This window comes from Squalius cephalus (genome assembly GCF_949319135.1).
Source record: "Squalius cephalus genome assembly, chromosome: 16".
Classification (NCBI taxonomy): Eukaryota; Metazoa; Chordata; class Actinopteri; order Cypriniformes; family Leuciscidae; genus Squalius; species Squalius cephalus.
The window spans coordinates 13799897-13827652 of record NC_137137.1 but is presented as its reverse complement, the minus strand read 5'-3'; the positions used below and the strand labels follow the sequence as shown (position 1 = coordinate 13827652).

General features: G+C 37.0%; 2 protein-coding genes across 2 annotated transcripts; one reads left to right on the top strand and one right to left on the bottom strand.

The window, feature by feature from the left end:
* The first annotated feature begins 886 nt into the window (after positions 1-886).
* On the top strand, positions 887-9394 carry gnat2 (guanine nucleotide binding protein (G protein), alpha transducing activity polypeptide 2). Its single transcript, XM_079897473.1, has 10 exons — positions 887-1022; positions 1504-1954; positions 3688-3730; positions 4039-4180; positions 4520-4677; positions 4855-4983; positions 5191-5320; positions 5727-5880; positions 6588-6799; positions 7571-9394. The coding sequence occupies exons 2-9, from the start codon at positions 1837-1839 to the stop codon at positions 6776-6778; spliced, it is 1065 nt and encodes a 354-aa protein (XP_079753599.1). The 5' UTR covers positions 887-1022; positions 1504-1836; the 3' UTR covers positions 6779-6799; positions 7571-9394.
* Positions 8274-27353, bottom strand: gnai3 (guanine nucleotide binding protein (G protein), alpha inhibiting activity polypeptide 3). Its single transcript, XM_079897474.1, has 9 exons — positions 26693-27353; positions 18845-18887; positions 15693-15834; positions 14903-15060; positions 12760-12888; positions 12475-12604; positions 11836-11989; positions 10446-10656; positions 8274-10278 (listed from the first exon to the last, which is right to left on the bottom strand). The coding sequence occupies exons 1-8, from the start codon at positions 26808-26810 to the stop codon at positions 10466-10468; spliced, it is 1065 nt and encodes a 354-aa protein (XP_079753600.1). The 5' UTR covers positions 26811-27353; the 3' UTR covers positions 8274-10278; positions 10446-10465.
* Positions 27354-27756: the final 403 nt, after the last annotated feature.

The window sequence follows — 27756 nt, the reverse complement described above, 5'->3', positions numbered from 1 at the left end:
TAAAGCATACTAATAAGCAAAAAATAAACATTTCAACAAACTTTCTTCTCCTGCTATTCCTATTGCATATCCTATTCCTCTGCAATCCAGCAGAATGGCTTATTCATTTCAGGTGTGAAAGAGCCTTTAAAAAAAAAAATATATATATATATATATATATATATATTTGTTATTAAAAAATAGCCCAGCCCAGGTGAGAGAAAGTAACGCAACAATGATGTAACACATTACTTTCCATTAAAAGTAACTAATTAACACAATTAATTTTTTTTATTTGGGAGTAAATTAATTACTTTTTTGGGGAGTATTGCAATATTGTAATGCAGGGGTGGGGAACGTTGATCCTGGAGGGCCATATTGTCCTGCAGAGTTTAGCTCCAACCCTGAAAAAAACATTCAGCTGCCTGTAACTTTAGTAATCCTGAAGACATTGATTAACTTCAGGTGTGTTTGATTAGGGTTGGAGCTAAACTCTGCAGGACAATGGCCCTCCAGGATCAACGTTCCCCACCCCTGTTGTAATGCATTACTTTTAAAAGTGCTTTTTCCTCTTAAGATCTTTGCTTTAATGAACATAAGTTAGCAATAACCATTTTCCGTATTAATCCTTGGAAAATGCCATTAAGAGTCGATGTCACTATTCAAAACTGACCAATTAAAGCACCACATGAAATTATAGATCAGTGAAATACACAGAGAGAAAACAGCCGCCTGATATCAGAAAGGATGGCAAAAGTTGCTGAGTGTAGTAATGGCGATAGTAATTTTGGACTGCACTAGGTTGAGTCATTTAATACAAGCTTTCGGCTGGGATAAAAATAAATCAGTCTTCACAGCCCAATGAGAATAAATCTTATTGAGGATAGCGGACGGTTAATGCAGGTTCATTGCCTTGAGCACAGTGGGAGGTAGAGATAAAGATCTGTTCAATGGTGTTAAAGATGATGTTAGAGAAGAGAACAGCGATCGGATGACAACTTCAGTGCTGGTTTCACCACTCCCATCTTTCGGAAACAAGACCTGTAAGTCCTCCTCCTTTACCTCCAGTCCCCCAAGATCAAGGTTACATAACGCTTGAAACTGGCTGTGTGTGTGTGTGTGTGTGTGTGTGTGTGTGTGTGTGTGTGTGTGTGTGTGTGTGTGTGTGTGTGTGTGTGTATCACATGGAGAATGCTATACATGTATCAACCCCTCGGACAAAAAAGTCCGCCAAGGACAAGAGTAAAACCCTTCATCCTCTGACCTCTGCATCCGTCAGAACTAAATCAACATCAGAGTTCACATATTAAATTTTGTTTGTAAAAAAACCAGACGTGCATATAAAATATGCATCATGGCATGTCTTCATTTTCCTAAAACATCAAATATTGTGTATATATCAGCTCCAATTGATCACACACACACACACTTTAAATCACACTCCTTCATCTGATCAATGCCAAATGCTAGTTCACTAGAAGCATTGGTCCTAATTTTTACAACCTTCATTTCTGTCCTTGTTAGCTGAGCTAATAGGATTGGCTGGTTCACACAGGAAGATCAGTAAAGCCCTCCCCAATCCTAAACTAAGACTTTTGAGGTGGACAAGGAGGAATTAGAGGTGATAGAGCAACCAAAGGAGGAAGCAAGGCAGTCCGCTTCAGTCTCTGTGCCTGTCTCTATCCACTTGTCCATCCCAAGGCAGGTCAGTCACACCTAGGAGAGGAATCAACACTTTCCCTACCACGATCCAAGGTACAGGGCTACCTGCATCCATTTCTCTGTCAACAAAGCACAGGGAAAGCCGTCAAAATTTCTTTCCTTGAGGAACTTGACAGGGAAGCGTCTGACGACGAGATGGGTAGTGGAGCGAGCGCAGAGGATAAGGAAAATGCCAAGAAGTCCAAAGAGCTGGAAAAACAGCTCCAGCAAGATGCTGATAAAGAAGCCAAGACGGTCAAACTTCTGCTGCTGGGTAAGAAATCAGTGTTTGACTCCTCCAGTACATTGGTGTTGAGTTAAGGAATTTTGCCTCCAGAACCAGTTACTGATGCAGAAACTTCAGATGCTTTATGTACGTTTGTGCCTGCAACAGGTGATCACTAATACTAAACTGCAAGATAGTAAAATGCAGGTGAGACTACGAAGTGGGATTAAAAACCTAAGGTTATTCTTCTGATTCTTTCTTTCTGGGATTAAGAGTTATAGATGCACTAGGGCAGAGTGTTAAGACATTCTGTAAGCAAAATTCTGGCTTACAAAAGATTTGAGACAACCACAGGTTATGTAATTATTTCATAAATTATACATTGCATGTGTAATCATTTGACCTCATAATTGCATGCAAATGTTTTTACAAGTTATGTCGTTTTGTGCCATATAACACATTTACTTTAGTTTCATATTAGGTGATGCACATCAGCTCTTTTTCAGGTCATTTTTTAGCATGAATGATCTTAAGGTCGAATTAATTTATTAATGTTTTCAGTTTTAAGGATTTTCGAAATTAGCTTTTAAAAATGTTTGCACGATCGATTCCAGCTTTCCTGTAGCAATATTTTCACTGCAAGTGAAGTCGCCTTAAAAGATCACAATCCGAGGGACACTGTGAATTGTGGCATATTGACAATAAGACCTGAATCCGATTACCGTGATGGTTTAAGCCCCGATCCTCTTAAGCTCAGGTTCAGTTTATCTTCCAATGGGAACGGAAAACAGAGGAGGCCACAGTTTCAGTGCTCCTAAGTTTGTTACATCAGGACGCTTTAAATAAATTTGCAATTTCAGAAAATCACTGTAAGACAGATGCATAAATTAAGTACTGACCTGATTTCTTCCAGCTCGACAAGCCACTTCCTGTCTGAACAGGAAGTTTGTAACCTGCTGTTCTTAAATAATAATAACATTGGTAAAATACAAAGTTAGAAGAAAGTAAATATAACCAATTAACTAATTTAATTAAGTACAGATACATGTTGCGTGTAAGGAATTTTGAAAATTAGTTTTGAAATCATTCTCAATACATTAAGAAATCACTTCTCTTGCACAATAAAAGTCAAAGAGTGTGCTAATAATGGTAGTGATGTGTTCATATCTGACAGTTACGAAGTAGACAGCCGTTTTCCATATAATCTAATCTAGTTGCTAAACTAAGCAGTCGTACAGGCAGAGATGTAACAGGGATGACGCAAGTTATCTTAACACATCACCACAGCTACAGTTAACTCAGGAAGTAAAGGGCACATAAGAGTGACGGTTGCCACGGGAGACGGTTGAGCCCCTCGCCCTCGACTGACCGAAGCTCCAAGACTAATCAAAGTGTCAGTGATCTTCTGAGAAGCTTTCCTTAACACAAATCCAATTGGGTCACTTTATAAGCAGGTTAAAGAGCCTTCCTCTGACCTGGACATCAGTGACAATCTATAAGTTTTCCTGACAGATTATCTCTGCTTAACATTGACCTTGTTATTAAAATATAAAATAAATAGTTAAATTCAGAGAAAGGCATTGTGTGTAACCACCATGTAGACACATACCGAGGTGATATTCAGATCAATATGATGTGGCCAAAGAGCTTTTAACTAAGCTAAAAGTCACAGAGGGACATTATTTGGTCGAAAATATATCTGATGTTCAGTTTAAGAGCATTTGAGGGCTCCTCATTTGTTCTTATGTACGCTCACACATGTTTCTCGCTCTGTCTTGTAGGTGCTGGTGAGTCAGGGAAGAGCACCATTGTAAAACAGATGAAGTGAGTATAAATGCATGCAACACAGAATACATGCTCAAAAGAGCCCATTACAGGTTGTGGAAGCACATTCGAGATATATATTTCATCTCAATTTAAAATCTCATCCATGCATTCTAGTTAAATTATTTCTTAACAATTAGTGTGCATTTGGGAAAAGCCAGCACTTGCATTCATTTTTCAACACCTTGTAATGTTAATCTGTGACCACCAGGTGGTAGTGAATGTGGAGTCTGGCTGCAGTGTATGTAAATGAATTCACCTACAAATTCTTAATCAAAAACACTGTTCTTTCCCCCCCCCCCCCCAAGAATTCTCCATCAAGGTGGTTATACAAAAGAAGAACAAATAGAGTTTCGATCTATTATTTTTGGCAACATTCTGCAGTCTGCTCTGGCCATCATCAGAGGCATGGAGATGCTGGACATCAACTTTGGGACCCCATCTGGACAGGTCAGCCCAAACAACTCCACACCAATGATTAGTTTGTGGACATTCACATATTAACAAAATTCACACACTGAAACCCAGTGTTAAAGTCGGCATGCAATGAAAATTCACCCTATCCATTTTCAAAATGCATGTTTAGATCCTATTGTGAACAATTTATCTGTGCATATTTCATTTTTTAAAATGACCTAATTTTCTATTTATTTGACCAAAATTTCTAAACTGGACCTTCCAGTGAAAACCTGGCGCCTCTTTCATTTCATTACGACATATTAAATAAGCAAACCAATTGATGACTGACCATATGGTGCCTAACAGTGCCCATTTTACTGTCCCATGCAGGAAGACAGTCAGAAGCTCCAGAACCTGTCTGACTCCATTGAGGAGGGCTCCATGCCTCCAGAGTTGGCAGACGTCATCAAGAGGCTATGGAAGGATCCAGGCGTGCAGGCTGGTTTTGAAAGAGCTGCTGAGTACCAGCTAAATGACTCCGCTGGATAGTAAGTACAACACTCAGCAGGGACAGCAATACCTATAAAGTTCAGTTGCACCTGAGGATGTGGTTAGACCATCCGTTTGTCACAGTACAGAGTTGTTATGCTTTGGAGATTTTTCAGTACTTTAGCAGATGTATAATTCAGATGTCCTCAAATGAATTGCTGACTTATCTTTCATAGCTACTTGGCCGAAATGGACAGAATCTGCAAACCCGACTACCTCCCTACTGAGCAGGATGTGCTGAGATCTCGAGTCAAGACTACTGGTATCATTGAGGAACAGTTCGGCTGCAAAGAGCTCCACTTCAGGTGTGTCTTACTTGCCTGAAGTGATTGAAGCAACTTTTGTGCATGGTCTGTTAAAATTGAGAGCCACAAAAATGGTAATGTAATGATACTCAAGACCAAAAATGTAATAGGACTATCCATGTAAAAGGAATATTTTAGGTAGATTTCAGCAAAGAAAAATAAACCAAAGCTTTGAATGAAACCTTTTCATGTTCCTCTGGGCCGCAGGATGTTTGATGTGGGTGGCCAGAGGTCCGAGAGGAAGAAGTGGATTCATTGTTTCGAAGGTGTGACTTGCATCATCTTCTGTGGAGCCCTGAGTGCTTACGACATGGTGCTGGTAGAAGATGATGAAGTGGTAAGTGCTTATCTTTAGCCAACACACTTAAAAACAAAGGTTCTTTATTGGCATCTGTGGTTCCATGAAGAACTTTTACTGCCCCAGGAACCTTTCCATTGCACAAAATGTTCTTTTTAGTGGAAAAAGATTCTTTTGATTATTAAAATGTTCTTGTGACTGTTGACTGTTAATTAAAGTTTCTTTAGGAACCCTAAATGGTTCTTCTAATCTATGGTATTGCTGTGAAACCTCCGTTTTGGAACCATTGTTTTTAAGAATGAGGAACAGACCTTAGAGATCCTTTATTCAGCAAAAAAATTCACATTATAAATATCATAGAGCTCAATTTAATGGTTTGATACTGATGTCTGAGGCTCTAGGATTGCTTCTCAACTTATATTATTTTATACCTCATGTTTTCCAGAACCGCATGCACGAGAGTCTCCATCTCTTCAACAGTATCTGCAACCACAGGTTCTTCGCCACAACTTCCATTGTGCTTTTCCTCAACAAGAAAGATCTCTTCCAGGAGAAGATCAAGAAAGTCCACCTGAGCATCTGTTTCCCTGACTATGATGGTGAGTGAGGTCTCTATATAAATAAACAACACCTTAAAGCAGTACTTTGCCCAGGACTTGCTAACTGTTAACTCACACTCCTATCATTCCAAACCTGTATGACTTTCTTCTGTAGAACATCAAATCATCCTGGCGAACAAGGACTGGGACTGTCTAGCTTCAGAATGACAAAAAAGTAAAAGTACCATGAAAGTATAATAAATGAGGACTTCTGAAGCCATTTGATAGCTTTTTAACTAAAATTATAATCGATTTGACCAAGCTCTCCTCGGCAAGTTCAGAGAGACAATGTCTGATTGACAAATTAATCATTCTTTTGAGTCACATCTTTTCAGTGAACTAATTGACTTGAACCAATCGGTTAACTGACTATTAGTGAATAATGACTTTCGGTCTGTTCCTAGTATGGCTTCTAATGGCTGGTATAGACCTTTTATGGTGCTTTTGCATCCTTTTTGAAGCTTGACAGTCGTTCACTTTCATTCTATTGAAAAGATTTGTCAGGGTATTCCTCAGCGGAAGATAGAAGGTCATACAGGTTTGGATCAGCATAAAGGTGAGTAAAATAATTTCCATTTTTCAATGAACTAACTCATTAAAAGTCTGCATTGTTTTAATCTATTGCAATTGGTATTGGAACTGTAAACACAAATACAGCCACTACCATGGGTCGACTATGATAATTGATGAACATCTTCATTTTCCAGGTCCAAACACATTTGAAGATGCCAGCGACTACATCAAGAATCAATTTCAGGATCTGAACATGAAGAAGGGAGTAAAGGAGATCTACGCACACCTGACCTGTGCCACGGACACAAAGAACGTCGAGATCGTGTTTAACGCCGTGACAGACATTATCATCAAAGAAAACCTTAAGGACTGTGGTCTGTTCTAAACACTATCGACTTTTTCAAAGGTATGTTCCCTGAAAAAAATAAAGCAGATTCTTACGCCCTGTTTACACTAGACATGAGCGGAACGTTAAACGTAAATTTCTGACTTCAGTTGACGGATACCCTCATTTCTATTCTATTCAGAGCTACTCCAGCTACTTGATTTTATGCACAAATATTGATTTTATCTGCTCCAAACCCATCTTGTGAAGTTTTTGGTCTCTGGTCTATTAAATTAAACCAGCTTTTGTTTCTAATATTTTGTATATGAATTAAAAAGTACAACCATACTAATAATAGTAAGTCATACAAGTAATTTTGTATCAAGCGATTTGAAAATAAAATAACATTGAAAAACTTGGATGCATAGTTACTCTTCATTTTACTATTGCTGAATTCATCGACCTGGTGTGTGGTAGCAAACGTGCTTGGATGACGTAAAGTTTCCACGCTTCCAGTGTAGACAGGGTGTTATAACTTTAGAAAGTGCTGTAAAATCATTTAAATGAGAATTTGCTTCTTTTTTTTTTTCTTAATAAAAGAATTACCTTTATATGGAAGCTTGTTTCCGCAACTTAAATTTTTTATTAAAAAGGTAATTCTCAGAATTGTGTTATATAAAGTAACAATTGCGGATTATAAAGTCTATATCTTTATATCTGGAAACTTGACTTTTTTTCCCTCCGAACTGTGACTTTTTATCAAGCAATTCTGACTTTTGGAAACAAGCTTCCATACCTTTAAGTGATGAACTATTTTTTTTTAGCAATTTAAGTGATTATGTTATTTTCCAGATCTTTCCGCCCCATCCCCACCTGAATGATTGGATCAACTCTGATGAAGTTGCCACGGTAACAAAAGAACATCCACAGGTGGCATGAAGGTGAACTCTACAGCAAGCAGTCAAGTGTGGTCAGCGGATCCCCGGGCAAAGAACAACCTCAACATCCCAACCAAACCTCAGAGACTAGATCCAGATTAGACTAACGGCCTCTGCTCTCCAAAGGGATTCTAAAAACATTTCCAAACAGTTCAAACTGCTAATAGAGTCAACAAGAGAAGGATTACCAAAGAAAGGGGACTTTTGATGCTATGAGTTAATGATGCTTGTAGAGAAGCCTCCTCTCACAGTGTTTTAATGTTAAACCTATAGAGGTTTGACTGTTAGATGCTTTTTTTTTTTTTTTTCATTCATTTCCAGAAAAAGAAAAGTAAATTTAATGCAATTAAAATTTTGCTGTAATAAAGACATTATAGTGGGACATCAGATCCCATGATAACAATTAGAAACACGTACAGTGCTGAGCAGTGTCTGGTCTCCTTTGAGAGAGGAAAAAACTTGCATACCATCAAGACCTGATTGTTTGAATTTAACCAACACAATATGTGAAAAATGTTTCTTTTTCAGCCCCAAACATAGTAGGGCAGTATGTTTTGTAAATAAAGAGTAGGCAAACAAAAATTCTGTTTCAAGAAGAGTCTATATAAAATATATATGGAGACATAAATATATATATTTATGAAACAGTATTACAGTAACAAGTGAAAATTCTAGAATGGCCTGTTGGCTTTGTTTTAAACCTGAGGTCTGAATTTGTGGAGATGTTCTGGAATGTAAATGTAGGCACATGAAATAAAGACTTGCATCAATTCCACTGGTTGCTGGTGTCGGATTACTATGTGCTGCAATTGTCTGGCTATTAGCACCATAGTATTTGCTCACTTTCACGAAAGAGCCCCCTTACATTGTATTAATTGGGATTTTCAAACACTGACCCTCTATGTCAGATCTAATTTTGAATGAACCACAATACAAAACACTCTTTTTGCTAAGAGCATTATATATTAAAAAAAAGACAGCTAAAATTAGTAAAGATATCCAACAATCGTGACACTACACATAAATACACATTCAGAGCCACAGGCACAATCAGAAAAACAACTGGAATAGTAGGAAATAAAAGAGCCAACATTGGCAATTGCACAATATTAAATCAGATACATGGTCTCATTAAAATAAGACAAATGGTAAAATACATTTAGGTATGATTCTTAGTGTAAAAAAATCGGTATATTTGTCTTCGCCCTTTGAAGACTAAAATGATCAAATATTCTTTGATCCGTTTCAAAAAATAGATTATTTTCAACTGATGGTTGTTATAGTAAATTTCTGATCATGATTATGTATATAGGTTTCCTTAAAGGTTTGCATATGTATTTTCCCAAAACTGCAGCAATTGGTGACATGGTACTGACCGTTAACAATAGTTAAGTAAAAACTTCTTTTAAATAATAGCCAATGCGTTCAGAAACTAAACAAACCAAGTTTATAGCATATTAGTGATTCAGTGCTATCATTACCGTTAGTTGTTCATTTGTACTTTTTATGTTTCAAATAGTTCAAATAAAGCACAGTGATGTAAAAAGGAAACCACAGATTGTTGAATGTATTCAGACTAATTCATTGAGTACATTAATGTACCACTATTGGAATATATGGATAATGGCTGTCTTGCAAATATTATAGTGACTCTGGCTATTTGGCATGTTCAAGATGTTATAGACATTAGTCTTAAATCAATGGAAACCCTTTTCATATTAAACACGTATTACAAACCAGATCACATTGTGTCAGTTTGTTTAAAAAAAATACTAAAATCCACAGGATTAAACAAAAGCACATCAAACAAGTCTTAGAAAAGGCTGTGCTCCAAGACACGAATGCAAATCCAGCCATCATGCTCTGTTTTCATGGCATTTGTTCCCAAGTGCTCTTTACCAAACAGAGTTATTTCGCACCATTCAGAAATGTATCTGTGAGAAAAGATTTTGTTCACACCTTTACAGGTTCTCAAGAAATACAAAAATAGTGTGTTATATAAAGTGTTATATAAAGTGATTCATATCTAATAATTAGTAAAAAAAAAGAAAAAAGAAATTCTGTTGCTGTGTGTATTTGGGCTGTGAATTATTAAGTTACAACAATAACATAACATTTCAATCATTATAGCGACTTAATTCTTAGAAATTCTGCCATGTTTGCAAATAAAGGCTTAAAGACAGACCTAAATAATTCATAAATTAGTGAAATAATCACTATGAAAAACTTTCTTTCCCATAAGAACTGATACACTGTTATTAATAGGACACAAGACTGAAATCTTTGTTGGCATATAGTCACATGATATCGTCCATTGTGTATTTTGATCTATGCATAGTGGTGTGTCATGTAATACCTATAGAGGAAAATTGGCAATAAAATAAAGACTAAAAGTAAGTGGCAAAGAAATAATGACCATCACAGACTGTCATTATGAAAAAAAAAGGACTAAGGGGAAATAAAATAGTCTCAAAAATCCTGTTCATGGTCATAGGTACCACATTTAGCGTGAAGGGTGCATGCAGCGGGGTGGCAGTCTCTCTCTCGCTCATCCGCTGTCAGAGGAAACGGACAAAACTAGGAACAACCAGCCAGTGAAGCTCTGAAATCTTCCGTCAACAACTGTAAATAAAAATAAAAAAAGTCTTAATATTATTAAATATAAAAAAACATTTCGGGTAAACACATTTCATGTTTTTTTTTAAGGTCACCAGGGGTCTGTGGTATTTCCAAATGTATGGTACTAAATTTAGGAAAAAATAAGTGCAAAGCACTTACTGAATCCTTACCTTAGCACACAGATGATGCTTCAATAGAGGCCACACTCTATGAGGTTATTCTTGATGATGACATCAGTGACTGAATCAAACACAAACTGCACGTTCTTGGTGTCTGTGGCACAGGTGAAGTGTGTGTAGATCTCCTTTGTGTCCTTTCTTTTGTTCAGATCCTCAAACTGGCACTGGATGTAGGCTGCTGATTCCTCATATGCATCCGTTCCTGAGCATCACAAGACAAATGTGAGTTTAAGATTTGTGTGATTAACACTGCTGTTCAAATTAAGATTTTTTTTTTTTTTTTGGCAAAGAAATTAATACTTGTATTCAGCAAGGAAGGATGCATTAAACGGATAAAAAAGGCGACAGTAAAGACATTTCTAACATTACATAGGTTTTCTATTTCAAATAAATGCTACTCTTTGGAGCTTTCGATTCAGAATCCTGAAAACAATGTGTCACAGTTTAAATATTAAGCAGCATGACTGTTTTCAACATTGATAATAATAAGAAATCTTTCTTGAGCACAAAATCAACATATTAGAATGATTTCTGAAGGATCATGTGACTCTGAAGACTGGAGTAATGATGCTGAAAATTCAGCTTTGTCATTTTTAACATGTATTAGACATAGAAAGATTTCTTAACGTTACTCCAACAACTTTTTAAGTGGGAATATGGAGAATGGCACATCAATGAACAAGGCAGAAGATGATTATTCGGGGCACAATATAAAAATACTCAAGTATTTTTGGAGGAGTAAATTAAAGCTTTTTAGTCCAGTATGAAAAACAAGACTAATTCATCATTTTGAAAAATTAAGTTTTCTATAATGGTCCAGCCCATTGGCCAAATATATTGTGCCACAATTCATCCATGACTGATTTCAATGGAATACACTGAGGACAAACCAACAACTATAAATGTACTATGTTTTAAAAATAAAGACAGAGAGAGGCACTAAAACCTCTCCAAACCGGCAAGACTCAACTTTCACCCGGCCCTGAAGGATGATAACTAGCAGACACAAAACAGGTTTTTTCCACAGTGCTTCCCCTCATCTGATAGGCTGTTCAGAATTAACCTCATATAGTCCCTTCTTCATTTATATAACTTTTTATAAACAAGCAATACTTCATCCACTCTGCAGTTTGCCCTAAAGACTCTACCAATATAATGATGCTTGAGTAAATATATGATTTACTGATTATCTGAAGTTTGTATAAATAGTTTTTCAGGAACAGATGGTTCAAGTTAGTAATACAACTATTGTTGAATATACTGTCCTATTAGTGGCATCATCCTTCACCACATATACATTTAGCTGTGAGTTTACATGTAATGTTATTTAAGCCACTTAACAATCATAAGTACAATATTCCAATTTTTTATTTAATCTCACCAGAGTATTCTGGGTAGCATATCGTGAGTGGACTTCTCTTGATCTTCTCTTCGAACAGATCCTTCTTATTGAGGAAGAGGATGATGGATGTGTCTGTGAACCACTTGTTGTTGCAGATGCTGTCAAAAAGCTTCATGCTCTCATGCATTCGGTTCTGTGGACACATCAAGATCGACATATTGCTCAGAGACTCATTTATCTGTTCACATTTGATCGGACATTTGAGATTTGCATTAAAAAATGCTCAGTGCCGTGACGGAATTAAGGGTTATTTAATTCTATAATGTGCATTTAGTTCCGCTGAAAGTCAATATGCAACCTAAAATCATCCTTTTATGGAAAAATAGTGTATTTTAAGAAAGATTGGGTCTCGTGAGGAAACTATGCGGGTTTTCCATGAGCTATGAGAAAATCACTTTAACACAACCAGGACAAATGGAACATCCCCTGTGGTGGCTATGGAGAAATAAACAAAATACTGAGCTCTGCTACTAGCTTTTCTCACTGATTATCATCTTTTACCATATTTGCATTAATCCGTCATATCAAATGTGTCTTTGAATTGGTCATGTGATCTTGCTAACAGACTAGTGTGCCATTCTGATTTAGCTGTGGGATCGCCGTGGGAAGGAAACTCACCATCTCTTCATCTTCAGCTAGGACCAGGTCATAGTCGCTGAGCGCCACACAGAAGATAATGGCAGTGACGCCTTCAAAACAATGAATCCATTTCTTCCGCTCTGAACGCTGACCACCAACATCAAACATCCTGTTTGGATACAAGCAGTAAACACTGTGATCAGGCCATGAGACAGAGACAGAGAGAGACAGAGAGATACAGAGAGAGAGAGCGAGAGAGAGAGCGAGAGAGAGAGAGAGAGAGAGAGAGAGAGAAAGAGAGAAAAAGAAAGAGATGACACTTACTTGAAGTAGAGCTCTTTGAAGGTGAAGTGTGTTTCTACAATGCCAGTGGTCTTGACCCGAGTTCTCAGCACATCTTGTTGAGTGGGCATGTAGGTGGGCTGGGATATCCTATCCAGGTCATTCAGATAGCTGGACAAGAGACAAACCATAGTGAGCATTTTTGAGTGAAACCACTTACAAAACAATATGTCAGGATGGTTTAAAGAGCATTTAGAAGGACATTTTAAAATCCCCACATTTCTCTTTAGATTCTTAATACTCCCAAATGCAGGATCTACGTAAAATGTACAGTATGTACTGTAAGAAGAGTCTCAGTAGCTGGAACACATTTAAAAAGGATGCACCTGTTCTGAGACCTGCACACATACTTATATTTTATTATACTTTTATCTTTTTGAGCTGACAAGCATCATTGATTTCATTATTCAACAGAATATGTGACATGAAGCTTTAAAGTCGATCTTTAAACGGCCCATGGCCCTGATAATGGCAATGATGGACTGGATAGTGTTGCTGTAAACCACGACTTTATACTGTTTGCACTCATCATCTGAGTAACCATCTTCATGAATGATTCTGAAGTAAAACAAATCCGATAGGATAACTACATCTACTGCGCAAAAACAAAACATTTAAATCAACAAAATCCAATGATAACTGCCAGCAATGTTCCCTCTAGGCTGTTCTGATGTTGGTCATCCACAAACCAAAATAGTCAGTACAGAAAGCAAATAAAAATACATGTGATTGCATGAATGGCCATACAATCATTCATTTATTTACACATTTTAATATCAAATATTTATTATATACAATGATTTTCAATGTATTTTGATTATATTTTGAGCTGACAACCATCATTGATATCACTATCCAACAGAATATGTGACATGAAGCTGGGAAAAAAGCATGCAGTTAATGGTTTTCACAAGTTTTACAATAAAAACAAGTCGAAGGCTGCATTTATTTGATCATAAACACAGTAAACAATAATATTGTGAAATAGTATTAAAATTTAAACCAACTGTTTTCTACTTTAAAATGTCATTTATTAATGTGATGGCAAAGCTGATCTGCTGCTCAAGTAACATTTTCAATTGCGGTGGTGGTGAGGGGCTGCAAAGGTTGGAGGAGAAAACAAAGAGAGAGAGAGAGAGAGAGAGAGAGAGAGAGAGAGAGAGAGAGAGAGAGAGAGAGAGAGAGAGAGAGAGAGAGAGAGAGAGAGAGAGAGAGAGAGAGAGAGTGAGAGTGAGAGTGAGAGTGAGAGAGAGAGAGAAAATCACGGCAGTACAGGCCTATGGCTAAAATAAAGATGTATCCATCAAATGACCCATCCACTCTGATTCTGCCATAACACAGGAGCTCACAGCATAAAACTTCTTTCTCATTGGAAGATTTGGCTCTATAGTTTCAATGCATGAACGCATGAGTTCACTGAGAGGAGAGAAGTTTGCTCTTGATTATTATTACTGGAAAAATTCTTAGTGGCTACCAAAGCTGAAAACAGAGTGAAAGAATGACGGTACTATGGAAAAAATCTGTGAGGGGAAAAAAAGTTGTGCAATGCAATTCAGAAAGCCACAAATTTCCCCACAGCCAATGAGCTGGAATCTACCAGGTAAAAAAAATTTAAACAGGTTTGCACAAGGCTAAAGGAACTGTGCCTCAGCTGTACAACTCTGCCTCAACCTGAACCTTCCCCATTTAGGAAACCAAAATCTGATTTACTGCACATCAAAACACTTCAAACAAAAGCATGATGATTCTGTGGAGACAAATTATGGTGCAATAAACCAAAGGTTTTGTAAGTAAAAACAATATTTTCAAAATGACTATCTAAAGTTATAAGCCAAAATAAACATTGGCATGTTCTGTTCAAGTAATTGTATACTAAAATTTATAAAAGTATTTGGACACTTAAATGTTTATGAATGTTACTGCATTATACAACAAAATATCAAACCAACAACATTTATTTGATAGAAATACAACACAAACAAAAAAATCTGTTTATTTATATATTATTTAGACATGTTCTGGATGTCAAACATGTTATCGTGATGAACTGCACTGTGGTCCCTCTGCTAGGCCCCACAGAATAGCTTGTGAAAAACCTTGGTCCATCTCAAGAAAGTGCACTTACTATGCTGCTGAATCATTGAGTTGATACTCTCGTGATCTGATGAAACACGTCTGCACTCCTTCATCTTTCCACAGCTGGCGGATGACCCCAGAGAGCTCAGGGGTCATGACCCCTTCCTCTGCAGTGCCCGCGAGCACGAAAAGCTGACGAGCGTCATCCTGATGTTAAACAGAACAAAATCTGAAAACTGGTCTCCTTTAATGATACTATAAGCTGTCAGTCCACTTCAATTGTGAATATGGAGTTTGTTACTCATAATTCTTTTGACTGATGAACTCTTTTTGACCGATTCATTACAACATACCTCATAAGCTCATGAATCAAGCTACACGAGGTGTGTTGCATGTTTGTTTTCGTATGACAGGAATTAGAAATATTTATATATATATATATAGAGCTGTATATTACCATGTATATTGCTGCATATAAATAATTAAATATCATTCTTCCTTGTGTTAATTTGGTAAAAAACAGGGAAATCCTCAGTAGATTCCAATGAGGGAAAACATCAGTAGATTCTTGCTGTATTGAGATATTGTGACCAATTATGGTGGTTCACTTCAGAGCATCATGATATTATAAATGATTGAAATACTTTTGTCCTGGGAAGGCTGAAAAGATGAACTAAACTCAGTTTGAGTTGTCCCGAGGGTGAATTTTGTAAACATTGCTGTACTCGAATTCCAGAACTATGCAGTCAAGATAAGAGAAGTACTAATTTTTTTTTAGAGAAGTAATAAATGATTGTTTATGGGTAATTCTGCGTGCATTTTTAATTTAGGTGTCTTACCGCTCTTGCAGAGTCCCCAAAGTCGATCTTTAAACGGCCCATGGCCCTGATAATGGCAATGATGGACTGGATAGTGTTGCTGTAAACCACGACTTTATACTGCTTGCATTCCTCATCTGTGTAACCATCTTCATGAATGATCCTGAAGTAAAACAAATCCGATAGTATAACTACATCTACTGCGCAAAAACAAAATATTTAAATCAACAAAATCCAATGATAACTGCCAGCAATGTTCCCTCTAGGCTGTTCTGATGTTGGTCATCCACAAACCAAAATATTCAGTACAGAAAGCAAATAAAAATACATGTGATTGCTTGAATGGCCATACAATCATTCATTTATTTACAAATTTTAGTATACAATATGTATTATATACAATGATTTTCAATATATTTTGATTATAAGTAATGTATTAGTGTATATGTTCTAATAATTGTATATATATATATATATATATATATATATATATATATATATATATATATATATATATATATATAGTGCTATGCATAAGTTTAGACACCCATGCTAAAGTTGACTAAAAAGAGGAATAAAAAAATCATCTTTTGGAAATTGAACTTAATGCCTTAATTAAAAAAAAATAGGAAAAATCCAACCTTTAAGGACACCAATTTTCTTTGTGAATGAATAATGTATCGTAAATAAATAAATGTTCTTCCTTAAAATACAGGGTGCATAAGTTTGGACACCCCTATGTTAAATTCCCATAGAGACAGGCAGATTTTTATTTTTAACCCTCTATGGCATGGTGTTGCCCTCAGGCAACAAACCACATTTTTGGACCTCACACCGCCCCTTTAATTTTTTTATATATATTTTTTTTATATATAATATCACCTGACATGTCTGTTCAATGAAATGAGGGGCTGAAGTGGGTGTGACCTTTTTTGGGGGGGTGGAGCTGTGCTTTAATGAAGCAAAACCACATGCTACAGAGTGCCACCAATTAGTAAGATAAATATCACTTTTTAACATGTTTAAGTTAAAATATTGTTTTATTAAAAAATATATGCATGTGCATCAGTATGTAAAGAAGTATGTTGGATTGTTTAAAGATTTATTTTGTTTTTATTTATATACTAAAACTGTGTTTTTTTGTTCGTTGCCTCAGGGCAACACTGTGCTACGAGGGTACTAAAACTCAAAGGTTTTCTACATAGGTGGAATAGGGAAAACAAGCAATATGTGCATTAGAAGGTTTATTTTATTTTGTTTATTTTGACAAACATCAATCACAAATGGTTTCAACCTATCACAGACATCAAATAATCAACAAAAATAACACCCCCCATAACACTTTATGTATAAATGTTCATATTCATATGAACATTTACACCAAACACTACACATACATATGGGGGGTGTTAGTTGTGATTGTATTTTTTTTCCTGTAATTTTAACTGTAAAAAACAAACAAAAAAAGCAACGGAAAAGACATTTTAATTGCTTAAGTGTCCCCCCCCCCACCACCACCACCACCCCAAAGTATGCAGTGCGTCAGTCACGTTTGCCAGAAAAGGGAGTGAGAACACACAAACACAAAGTTTTATTAAATCATACGTCCACCAGACCACACTTTTTATTCAGACTGGGGTATGGTTCGGAAAGGGTGAGTTTTTCATCCAATCAAACCAAACTCTGATGTCAATCGAACCCAGGTGTGCACCAAAAATGCAAGTGTGAAAGCACCCTACGTTACATAAACATAGAAAAAACAATTAAAAAAAAACAATCACAAACATCAAATAATCAACAAAAACAACTATTACTACTAATTACAACTAACACCCCCCATATGTATGTGTAGTGTTTGGTGTAAATGTTCATATGAAAATGAAAATTTATACATAAAGTGTTATGGGGGGTGTTAGTTGTAATTAGTAGTAATAGTTGTTTTTGTTGATTATTTGATGTTTGTGATAGGTTAAAACCATTTGTGATTGATGTTTGTCAAAATAAATCATTTTCTAATGCACATATTGCTTGTTTTCCCTTATTCCACTTATGTAGAAAACCTTTGAGTTTTAGTACCCTCGTAGCACAGTGTTGCCCTGAGGCAACAAACCCATATCTGGTTCAGGGGTGGAGGGGGGGCACATTTTATGATGGATATGTTATCAAGGACCCCCAAGCTCCCAAAAAATGGGGTGAAAGATTTTTTTTCCCAAAAAACAAAAAGTCATGCCATAGAGGGTTAAAGGCCAGTTACTTCATGGATCCAGGATACTATGCATCCTGATAAAGTTCCCTTGGCCTTTGGAATTAAAATAGCCCCACATCATCACATAGCCTTCACCATACCTAGAGATTGGCATGGGGTACTTTCCATAAGATCATCTCTCAATGCAAATCAAACCAGCTATTAGGCTAACTGAAATAAAACCATGCCAATCTCTTGGTATGGTGAAGGCTATGTGATGATGTGGGGCTATTTTAATTCCAAAGGCCAAGGGAACTTTATCAGGATGCATAGTATCCTGGATCCATGAAGTAACTGGCCTTTAAAAATAAAAATCTGCCTGTCTCTATGGGAATTTAACATAGGTGTGTCCAAACTTATGCACCCTGTATTTTAAGGAAGAACATTTATTTATTTACGATACATTATTCATTCACAAAGAAAATTGGTGTCCTTAAAGGTTGGATTTTTCCTGATTTTTTTAATTAAGGCATTAAGTTCAATTTCCAAAAGATGATTTTTTATTCCTCTTTTTAGTCAACTTTAGCATGGGTGTCTAAACTTATGTATAGCACTGTATATATATATATATATATATATATATATATATATATATACACACACACACACATACACACACAAGAATATACAAGAACATACAAGAATCTCTATATAATTTATATAAACATAAATGTATGTATAGTATAAAAGAATATAATTTAAAACATTACAATATTAATATAATAATAAACACACACACACATATATACACATACACACATGTATATATGTATATATATATACAGTATATATATATATGAAATTATCTAATCTACCGCTATTATCATGGTGCCCGAAGGGTCTGCTCAGTTCCATTCTTTTTGTAATTTTTTGAGAGGTTTCGCATAAATAAAAAAAAGATTAAAAATAATAATAACAAAACACTCACTTCATTTGCTTAACTATTGTACTCTTCCCTGATTCCCCAGCACCTAAAAGAGGACAAAAAACACAGAACGTGGTTGATATGGCAAATCGATAAATGCAGTCTATTCGCCTGACCCCAAACATCACACGCTCAGGAGAAGGTCTGCATTAGATGAATAGAAGCTTTCAACCTCTGCCTCCCACATCACAAGCCCAGCATGAGCTGCAGAATGAGCTCTATTTCGGGTTGCACTTGCCATACGGTGAGATTAAATGCCCTGAAGATGAAAGGTTTATCTGATGTTAGTTCCCCCAGCCAAAGTGTTTGTTAGGACAGCAGGAGCTACGATATGTGAGCTTTTTATAAACAAGTCAAATGACTCACTTGGATGGCTTATTAACCAACACACCAGAAACAGATGTTTGTACAAAGATGAGAATATAGGTCAGTGGACGCATGGTGTGTACATAATCCAATGCTTAATTGTAATTCTCAATTGACAAGTGAAATGAATAACAGGAATGAATAGAACATATTTCACATTTTTATGCAATTTGGCAGATATTGCATGATGATTTTAACAAATTTTGGATATGGAGTAACAGATTCTGTCCCCTACAAAATACTTTTCCATTACTCGAGATACCCGAAGTTACCCGTTGAACTTCAAATATTCTTTGGCTTGCCATTCTGGTGAAAAATTCAATCAATCAATCAATGTTGTTTTAAAAAGCAACACAACCGAGGTTGACCAAAGTACTGTACAATAAAAGAATCACAATGAATTAAAAAGGAAAAAGACAGAGGAAAAAATTCAGCCCACTTGGTCAACTGTTCAATCTTCAGGATCATTTTGTGCCTGTGGTTACATGCAGCAAATCTACTGTAAGATGCATTAAGGGTTAGATCAATAATTTCTGCTTCTGAGGTGTGGATTGCTGCCCTATTAGCTCAAATTTTTGGCAGGGCGAGGGAATAACTGTGGGTCTTTGGGGCTAGAGAATCATGTGAAAAATTTCTTCTGAGCATCTTGAACCGCAGGCATGCTGCAGCAGAGAGTGGGACGTCCAAAACGTCCAGCCATGTTTGATGAGGCCTTGGCACAAGTTAAAAGCACAAAGAGTTATCAATGGCTGAGAGAAACTGAAAACGTTTGTTAAAATCCAGCCCTGGACTTTCCAAACAGATAGAGAACATGCAAACCTATTGACCTTTCCAACAGAGATCAGTTAAGCAAGCCGAATCTGGGTTTTTTAAAGGAGTAGTTCACCCAAAAAAGCCGAATTTCTACACAAATCGTTAAAACTGGGTTAATATTATGAACTGGATCAAATAATTCCTAAAGAGAACTGCAAAAACTCATGAATCTGACATTGTTACTTCTCTCATTAACATAAGTAAAGTCAGCAATATAATGACAGCATCAAAGATTTAGAAATTTAAATCATATTTAAATTGTACTATTTATAATTGCAAAAAAAAAAAAAAAAAAAAAAGGTACCTTATAAAAACATTGTTTAATTTCACATATATATTGCATAATAAAATAAACAGGCAATTTAGTTCAAATAAATAAATAAATATATAAATAAAGTCCACAACCATGAGCAAATGATGTTGGGCTCATATCAGCAACCATTGTGTGGTTTTATCACTAAGCTAACAATCTAACTCACTCATTTACCCACACACGTTTTGGATTCTGTCTGAGCATCAGGTCTCGCACCAGGGACTGTGCAGCACAGCCACAAAATCTCCACATACACATCTGCGAATGCTTTAAATGGGTGTGTGAATGGCTCACTCCTGCTGTAATTATATACAGTAGTTAGTTGCAGTGGCATGTGCAGTGTGGTTAAGATCACTACAATTATCAACCCCAGCTGAACAGAGGCATGATTTAGGATTTATTTTCCTTTAGGTTTTTCAACAGTGCAGGTTCACATAGAGCTGTGAGCAGACAGACACCAGATGCCAAACCCCCTACTGAGCAGTATCCTCCAGTGGGATAATCATAGTGTTATCAAACAGAAACTAATTTTACATTAAGAAGTCTTCCCTCAGTTGACAAGCAAAATGTTTCTTTTAGAAACTAACAGTTGTTTAAGAGAGAGTTCACACCAGAAAATTAAAAGTCTGTCATTATTTACTCAACCTCATTGTTTCTGTGGAAAACAAAAGGATATATTTAAATCTTCACACAGCTCTTTTTCAATCAGGAACCTTTACAGTGACCCGTGTGACCTTCTGAGAGACCGCTTCCTAAAATATAGAAGGCAAGTACATATTTTCACATATAAAACCCAAATACACTTTGTGAGAAAAATATTAATATTAAGTGTGCTATTATAAAGACAACACATTTCCTAAATGTTTCCAGTGTTCATTCAACACAACAGCATACATAATTGTCATGGGTGAACTATTCATATAACCAGTGAAAATGTACAGCACACATGTGAAACAAAATGAGCAAGATAATATATAACAGGATCATTTTAGTACTATTTATACTATTTTAGTACAATTAATATTTGATTAAGCTTTTATTTTTATATTTTCAGCTTTACTTTATTTTTTAGATCAGTTTTTACTTTTTTTTGTAGTACTGTAACATATATATTCTGTTTTAGTTTAGTTTTCACTGTTTCCTGTTCTGGTTTGCCTGTGCCCTTATTAGTTACTGATTTAATTCACCGATTCATACTTTTTTTTTTGGTTACTCTCCCTGTGCATTTAAACTGAGTTCTGTCAGTTCATTTGTCCGGTATTGGCTAAGTTTAATGTAGTTGTTTATGTTTTCTCCAGTGATCTCCTGAGTGTTCTGTGCAGATTTAATAAGGACCGTTTTTGTTCCCTATTCCTTTCTTTGTGCGCGTTCAATACAGCCATTTGTGTGTGACAGAAACGTTTTTCTTTCTTTTTCCCTTTCTACCCTCGCATATAGACCTACCTGCTGTCCAACCCAGAGCAGAAGGACCATTCCCTGGAGGACCACACTAGAGTTTTTTTTTAATCTGCCATGCCGAACTCCATATCCGGACCACTCAGCGAGTAGTCCAAGGCATGCCTCCCATAGAATGGTCCTCAAGAGGGTTTCTCCATGTTTGTGGAGTGAGTGCTGGTGAACAACGCATCGGCGTTCACCATCTGCCCAGCGGAGGACATCACCAGCCCCACTCTTGACCCAAAGCCCAGCCAGCCATCATCCCGATGCACGGAAATTCAAACTTCCAACTCCCTTGGCTCCACCTGGGACCAACATCCTTATGGCTCCACCAGGCTCCCTTGTCCCTCCGGCTCAGCCTTGGTCAGACATCACTCTGCCTGCGCCACAGACTTACTGGCCTTACGCTACGCTTCATCCATCCAACGGCTGCATCCCTCTATCAGCTCCATCTCCGTCCATCGTGCCCCTGGTGTCGACAGCCAAATCTCCACCATGGCACCTTCCTCCCTCGACTCTGCCGGGGGCCATCATCCTGGCTGCGCACTGGGTTCCTGTCTGACTACTAATGTTCCTGGTTCCTCCCAATGTCATCGCCACCCTGACCTCTCCTTCTGTAATCTCCTCCGGTGTCCTGCACTTCGCCAGCCCCTTTTCCCTTCAAAGCCGCACCTTCCTGAAACTCGGGACTATGTAACATGTATGTTCTGTTTTAGTTTTGTTTTTCACTGTGTTTCCTGTTCTGGCTTGCCTGTGTTCTTTGTGCCTTAATTAGTTGCTGATTTATATCACCTGTTCATACTTATTTTGATTACTCTCCCTGTCCATTTAAACCCTGAGTTCTGTCAGTTCATTTGTCCATCATCGTCTAAGTTAAAAGTGGTTGTTTGTGTAGATTTGTGTTCTAGAAGTGTTTTGTGTAGATTTAATTAAGTACTTTTTTTGTTCCCTATTCCTTTCATCATGCGCGTTCATTACAGCCACCGTGACAAGTACAAGTACCTGTGTTCATCATATTTTATTTCAGTTAGTTGCCAATTAAAGATTTAACATTTTTGTTACATTTTGAAGTTTCAAAGGATTTTCGTCTAATATTTATATTTCATTTAAACAATTTTCAGTGAAACAATTTTTAGTTCTAGTTAACGATAACAACGCTGATATACTCAGTTGTGTGGAATAGAAAGAGATGAACAACAGTGGAATATAAAAGAAGCTATTTTAAGAAATATCTCCCTGTAAGTCAATAGCCTCCAATGTAGTTTGGTTCCTAAATTTCTTCGTCATAATATCTTCTTGTTTTTGTGTTTCGCAGAAGAAAGTAAGTCAGACAGGTTTGGAAAGCTATAAAGGCGAGAAAATTATGACCAAATTTTAATTTCTTGGTGTAGTATCCCTTTAAACAGACCACTTGAATTGCAGTTCAGCTAGAAGCAATAGTGTAGTCATCATAGCCTAATGCCCCTGAATCTGCTGATGTCAGGAAAGCCACAATGAACACAAAGAAAAATCCACAAGTGAGTTCTCACAATGTGATTAAGCTAAGAGCTCATTGTGCAGTGCTAATTACAACTCAGCCATAGTCAACTCTGTTAGACAGTTGCAATCCTCTTGCCAACAGTGATGTAGCCATGCTGTCTAAACTGGCCAGCAGTATTAAAACAGCGAGAGCATATAAAAATCATTTGGTAATTCAGGATGACTCTCAGAACTTGCCGTCCTTAGACAGTTCTTTCATAACGGCTTTTATTTATGAACTCCATTCTGAGTTTAACGGAGCATGTAATATTCGGCTCATTGAAATGCTTGCCCCACTTCTAGCATACTGTGGGTTTCTGCATTCAGAGTTAAAAGCCAAACCCCCTAACATGCCCCAATGCACGAATTAAATGCCAAGAGGGGAAGGGTTACATAACTTGAGAAAAAAAGAAAAAAAAGAGACAAAAAAAAAGATGATTTTCATGCACACAAAGACTTGTAGCCTATATGGCAAGCCGTTTTAACATTTAATCCTTAAAACCTACTAGTATCTATTTTCATGCTACTAGTACTTATTTTTTAGATACTAGTATCTATTCCATTAAGTACTAGTATTTATTCATTAGCTACTAGTGCTTATTTTTTAGGTACTAGTGCCTATTCGTTTGATACTAGTGCTTATTCTTTAGGTACTAGTTCTTATTCGTTAGATACTAGTACTTATTCCAATAGTGTCTACTATTTAATTATACCTAACTTGTTAAGAAAAACTAGAACTAGGCTAGTGTTTTTTTGTGTATTTAAATGTCTGAAACCTAAAATAAACCTTATGTGGTTGAAGACACTGAATAATTGTGATAAAATATGACAGCGCTGAGAGCGTCTGTCTCTGGCTCAGCACCAGCCAACACGTGAACACAAATTAGAATTTAGAAGTTGATGATTACGCGATTTGAACGTTCTAATCCCACCGGTGTGAATGATCGTATGCGTCAAAGGGTTAACTAGCGATCACATGCGGTGATGATGCTTCTTACGTCTGTTTCAGAGAACCAGAGGGCAAATATTTCAACAGACAGCAGAGGCATTTAAGTGGCACCGAAATATGCACTTTGATTCAGCCCGCCGGTTACTAAGGTTTCGGTACCCAACCCTAGTTACTACTAATGAATAGTTACAGTGTTTCCCACACATAGACTAATTCGTGGCGGTTCACCACAGAATCAACACCGGCCACCACATTTTGCGTTTCGTTATACATTTTTTTTTTTAACGCTATTTAAAACACGCAGCGTATTCGTTCATCAGCATTTCCTTTCCCTGCTCTCCCTCCATCTCTCTGTCACTCACGCGTCTCTCTCACATACATATACACACACACACACACACACACACACACAGCCCCTCCCCTCCGTGCACACCACGTCTGTCTCAATGAAAACGAGATTGTCCCTGAAAGCGTGGAAGCTTGGCCTATTTGGTGCAGAGAAGACGGCTGGCGAAATTCACAAGTTCACGAAAGGTTGATATCTCGTGAACACCTTTACACAATCACACATTAAAAAGTGTTAGGCTATATATTTCATATTCTGAATACAATGTTGTCAGTGTGTTAATGTTGGAGTCCCGACCCGACCCTTAGCAAACAAGCGATTGCGCCTTCTTTAGAAAGTTTGCGGTAAAATGCAGTTGGGTTGTCGAGGTCAAAACACTATATAAGCTGTGAATCAAATAAACTAATTAATTCTGGGTTGGGTGTGTGGATTTTTGTTTTCGGGCGAAGTCCGAAGTAGTCGATTGTCAAGTTCACTCGCGTGATAACCTATGCGCGTGAACTCGACAATCGACTACTGTGGACTTCGACCGAAAACAAGAAGAAAATACAGGTATTTGCGCTGGCTGAATTAACATAATTTTTATTCATATCTTTCACATCTACTGCAGTCAGATTCACCCGCGTTCACTCTAAAGGAATCACTCACATGGCTGGGCACTTGTGATGACACATCAAGGATGTTAAGAGGCTAAAAGCAGGTTTAAAACTTGCCCCATTGAAGTCAACAGGGTGCAAATTTTAAAAAGAGGATAACACGGTGTAGGCAACACCGATTTTTGTCGTTGTTCTCTGTACTGACAGCACTCCAAATTTACAAAAAAATGAGCTCAATGTTAAAATTGACCGGAGTTCTTCTTTAAGTACTAGTAGCATGAAAATAGATACTAGTAGGTTTTAAGGATTAGGCTAAATGTTAAAACGGCTTGCCATACTTGTACCAATGTTTACCCTCTGACAGGAATGCTCTCTTGGATATTATTTGCCGTCATCTAATCTGTTTGTGACTTAAAAATGTAAACATTAAATATGAATTCGACAATAATTTTGATTGTGTAATCTACTATCTACAATGTTTTTAACCTGTTTTTACAGAGAATCTGCATGCAGAAGATTATCACAGTCCAAAGGAATTGCCTCCCACACAAAAATCACAGAGGTCACTCCATATTTGACCACTCCTCTGACAAATCCCTGTATGGTTTACTCAGAGAAACAACCTGTCAACAGCTGAAAACAACAACCAGAAACAACAGCTGTCACAAGGCACTTGCTACATCATTGGAATATATATATTTACATTACTTCTTTTAGCACTTTTATCCAAACTCCAAAGCAACCCACAAAGAATCTGAGAGTTGTGTCTAGTTAGAATGCACCATCTAGTATATTACTGTAGCCTACAGTAGCGGACTACATGCTCTGTAAATATAAGGGGTGGCTCTGTCTCTGAAAATGAGTATGCTACCAATAAAGTATCCAAAAACAAATAGACAGACAAAACACCAGTAATTTGTCACTCTAATGGTCCAAAACAGCCATTATCTTCTGCATTCCATCACGCTTTTATAGCTGGAATACTGCCACAATCACACCATTACTTTCCGCTATTTTCCTTCATCACACTGCCGTGATTCCAGGGTGTGTGAGTGTGGGTTTGGTTATGTCATACAGAGCAACCAAATGGTGTAGGTCAAATATGGCAATAGCCTAAATAAAGGTGATGCTCAATTGATGTTTTAGGAGGATTTCCACGGGGAAACATGTTTTGACAGCACACTGAGCCAAGACTAGTACAAACACAACACATTCTGAATCAACTGTTATTAGTCCACATGAAAACAATTTTGAATAGCCTAATAGCCTATTCATCAGGTTGTCGACCTTTTTAAGCTGGATTTTTAAGTTTTGTTGCTGCCTTTGTAACATTAACGTGAATATTTGCAGTGATAAGTTCATTTCACTTTTTGGACAGCTTTGCATGAAGACAATCGAGTTGACGCTCCGAAAGCGCTTAAAACAGAGATATAACAGAAGAAGAAAAAATACACATTGTACTCGCAACATAGCATGAATTATTGAATACTGGTATTAAGAAAGTTTCTCATACCGAGCAGCAGTAGTTTGACTTCTCTGGATGCTTTCTCTCCGTCCTTTTGCAGGTTCCGATCAATCATCTTACTCCTCTCCATCGCTTCTTTATCTTCAGCACTTAAAGTGCAACCCATTTTTCAAAACGTTTATAAAACAATTAATAAACACCTTTAAAACTGAACGCGGTTGTAATTATCCTAGAGCTTGAAGAATAACGAAGCCAAAGACAGAAAAGGCGTTGGCAGGTTTGCACGTGATGCTGCTAGCGTATGAAAACAGATCCTTTTAAAACATGTTAAATGGTAGCTCTGATAACATCAATATATACTTGACCGCTGCAACTACATTAGCTGGGACAGCACAAAGTACCCAAAACCAGTAACACAGAAGAATAATGTTTCCGTGACTAAAAAGTTTCCATCGATGAGGCTCTGCGGTCTGTTTTGAACGCCAGTTTATTTATTTATTTTCGCAAAAACGGTATCCAAGACTGTATCCAAACCATATAGCTAAATGTCTCGAAGTGGATCACAGTGGTACTGTTAACGATTCGGTGTTTTTGAACGAATCTTTGAAGTGAACGGTTCACTTTCATATGCACTGAATCAAATGTTTGGTTCGTAGAAGTATCTCCCCTTTGAAGCGTGTGACTGCTTTCCTGCCTTCTCTCCTAGACTGACACACGAACCAACAGAAATCTACTGCGACTTGTGAGGGAGAAATATTATTGGTTGAGCCGACTGAACGAACACGCCCATTTCACAAACGATTCAGTTTTAAGTTTAAACGAAAATCGGAGCGCCAGAATCGAATGTTGTATAGGCTAATTTGTTATAGGCTAATTTGTTATAGGCCAATTTGTTATCGTTCTTGAACGAGGATCTAAAAAAAATACTGATTATAAACGATTGGAGTGAGTAAGAGCGTTATTATAATATTTAGTACGTTTGTAGGCTAGTCACGCAAATTGTAATAAAACGTAATATGGCTTTTATTGCCAAATTTTAAAGAAACGATTCGCTCATCATAACACAAAAAGGCACGTTGTCAATGAAAGGATCACTGAACAAAACAGTGAAT

Excerpts from the sequence above, each read along its gene's own strand:
- gnat2 (XM_079897473.1), top strand. The coding sequence starts at position 1,837 with ATGGGTAGTGGAGCGAGCGCAGAGGATAAGGAAAATGCCAAGAAGTCC. Across the intron at positions 3,731-4,038 it reads ACCATTGTAAAACAGATGAA|AATTCTCCATCAAGGTGGTT; the intron begins GTGAGTATAAAT and ends CCCCCCCCCAAG. Across the intron at positions 4,678-4,854 it reads CTAAATGACTCCGCTGGATA|CTACTTGGCCGAAATGGACA; the intron begins GTAAGTACAACA and ends TATCTTTCATAG.
- gnai3 (XM_079897474.1), bottom strand. The coding sequence starts at position 26,810 with ATGGGTTGCACTTTAAGTGCTGAAGATAAAGAAGCGATGGAGAGGAGT. Across the intron at positions 15,835-18,844 it reads ACAATAGTTAAGCAAATGAA|GATCATTCATGAAGATGGTT; the intron begins GTGAGTGTTTTG and ends GTTTTACTTCAG. Across the intron at positions 15,061-15,692 it reads TTGGGGACTCTGCAAGAGCG|GATGACGCTCGTCAGCTTTT; the intron begins GTAAGACACCTA and ends GTTTAACATCAG.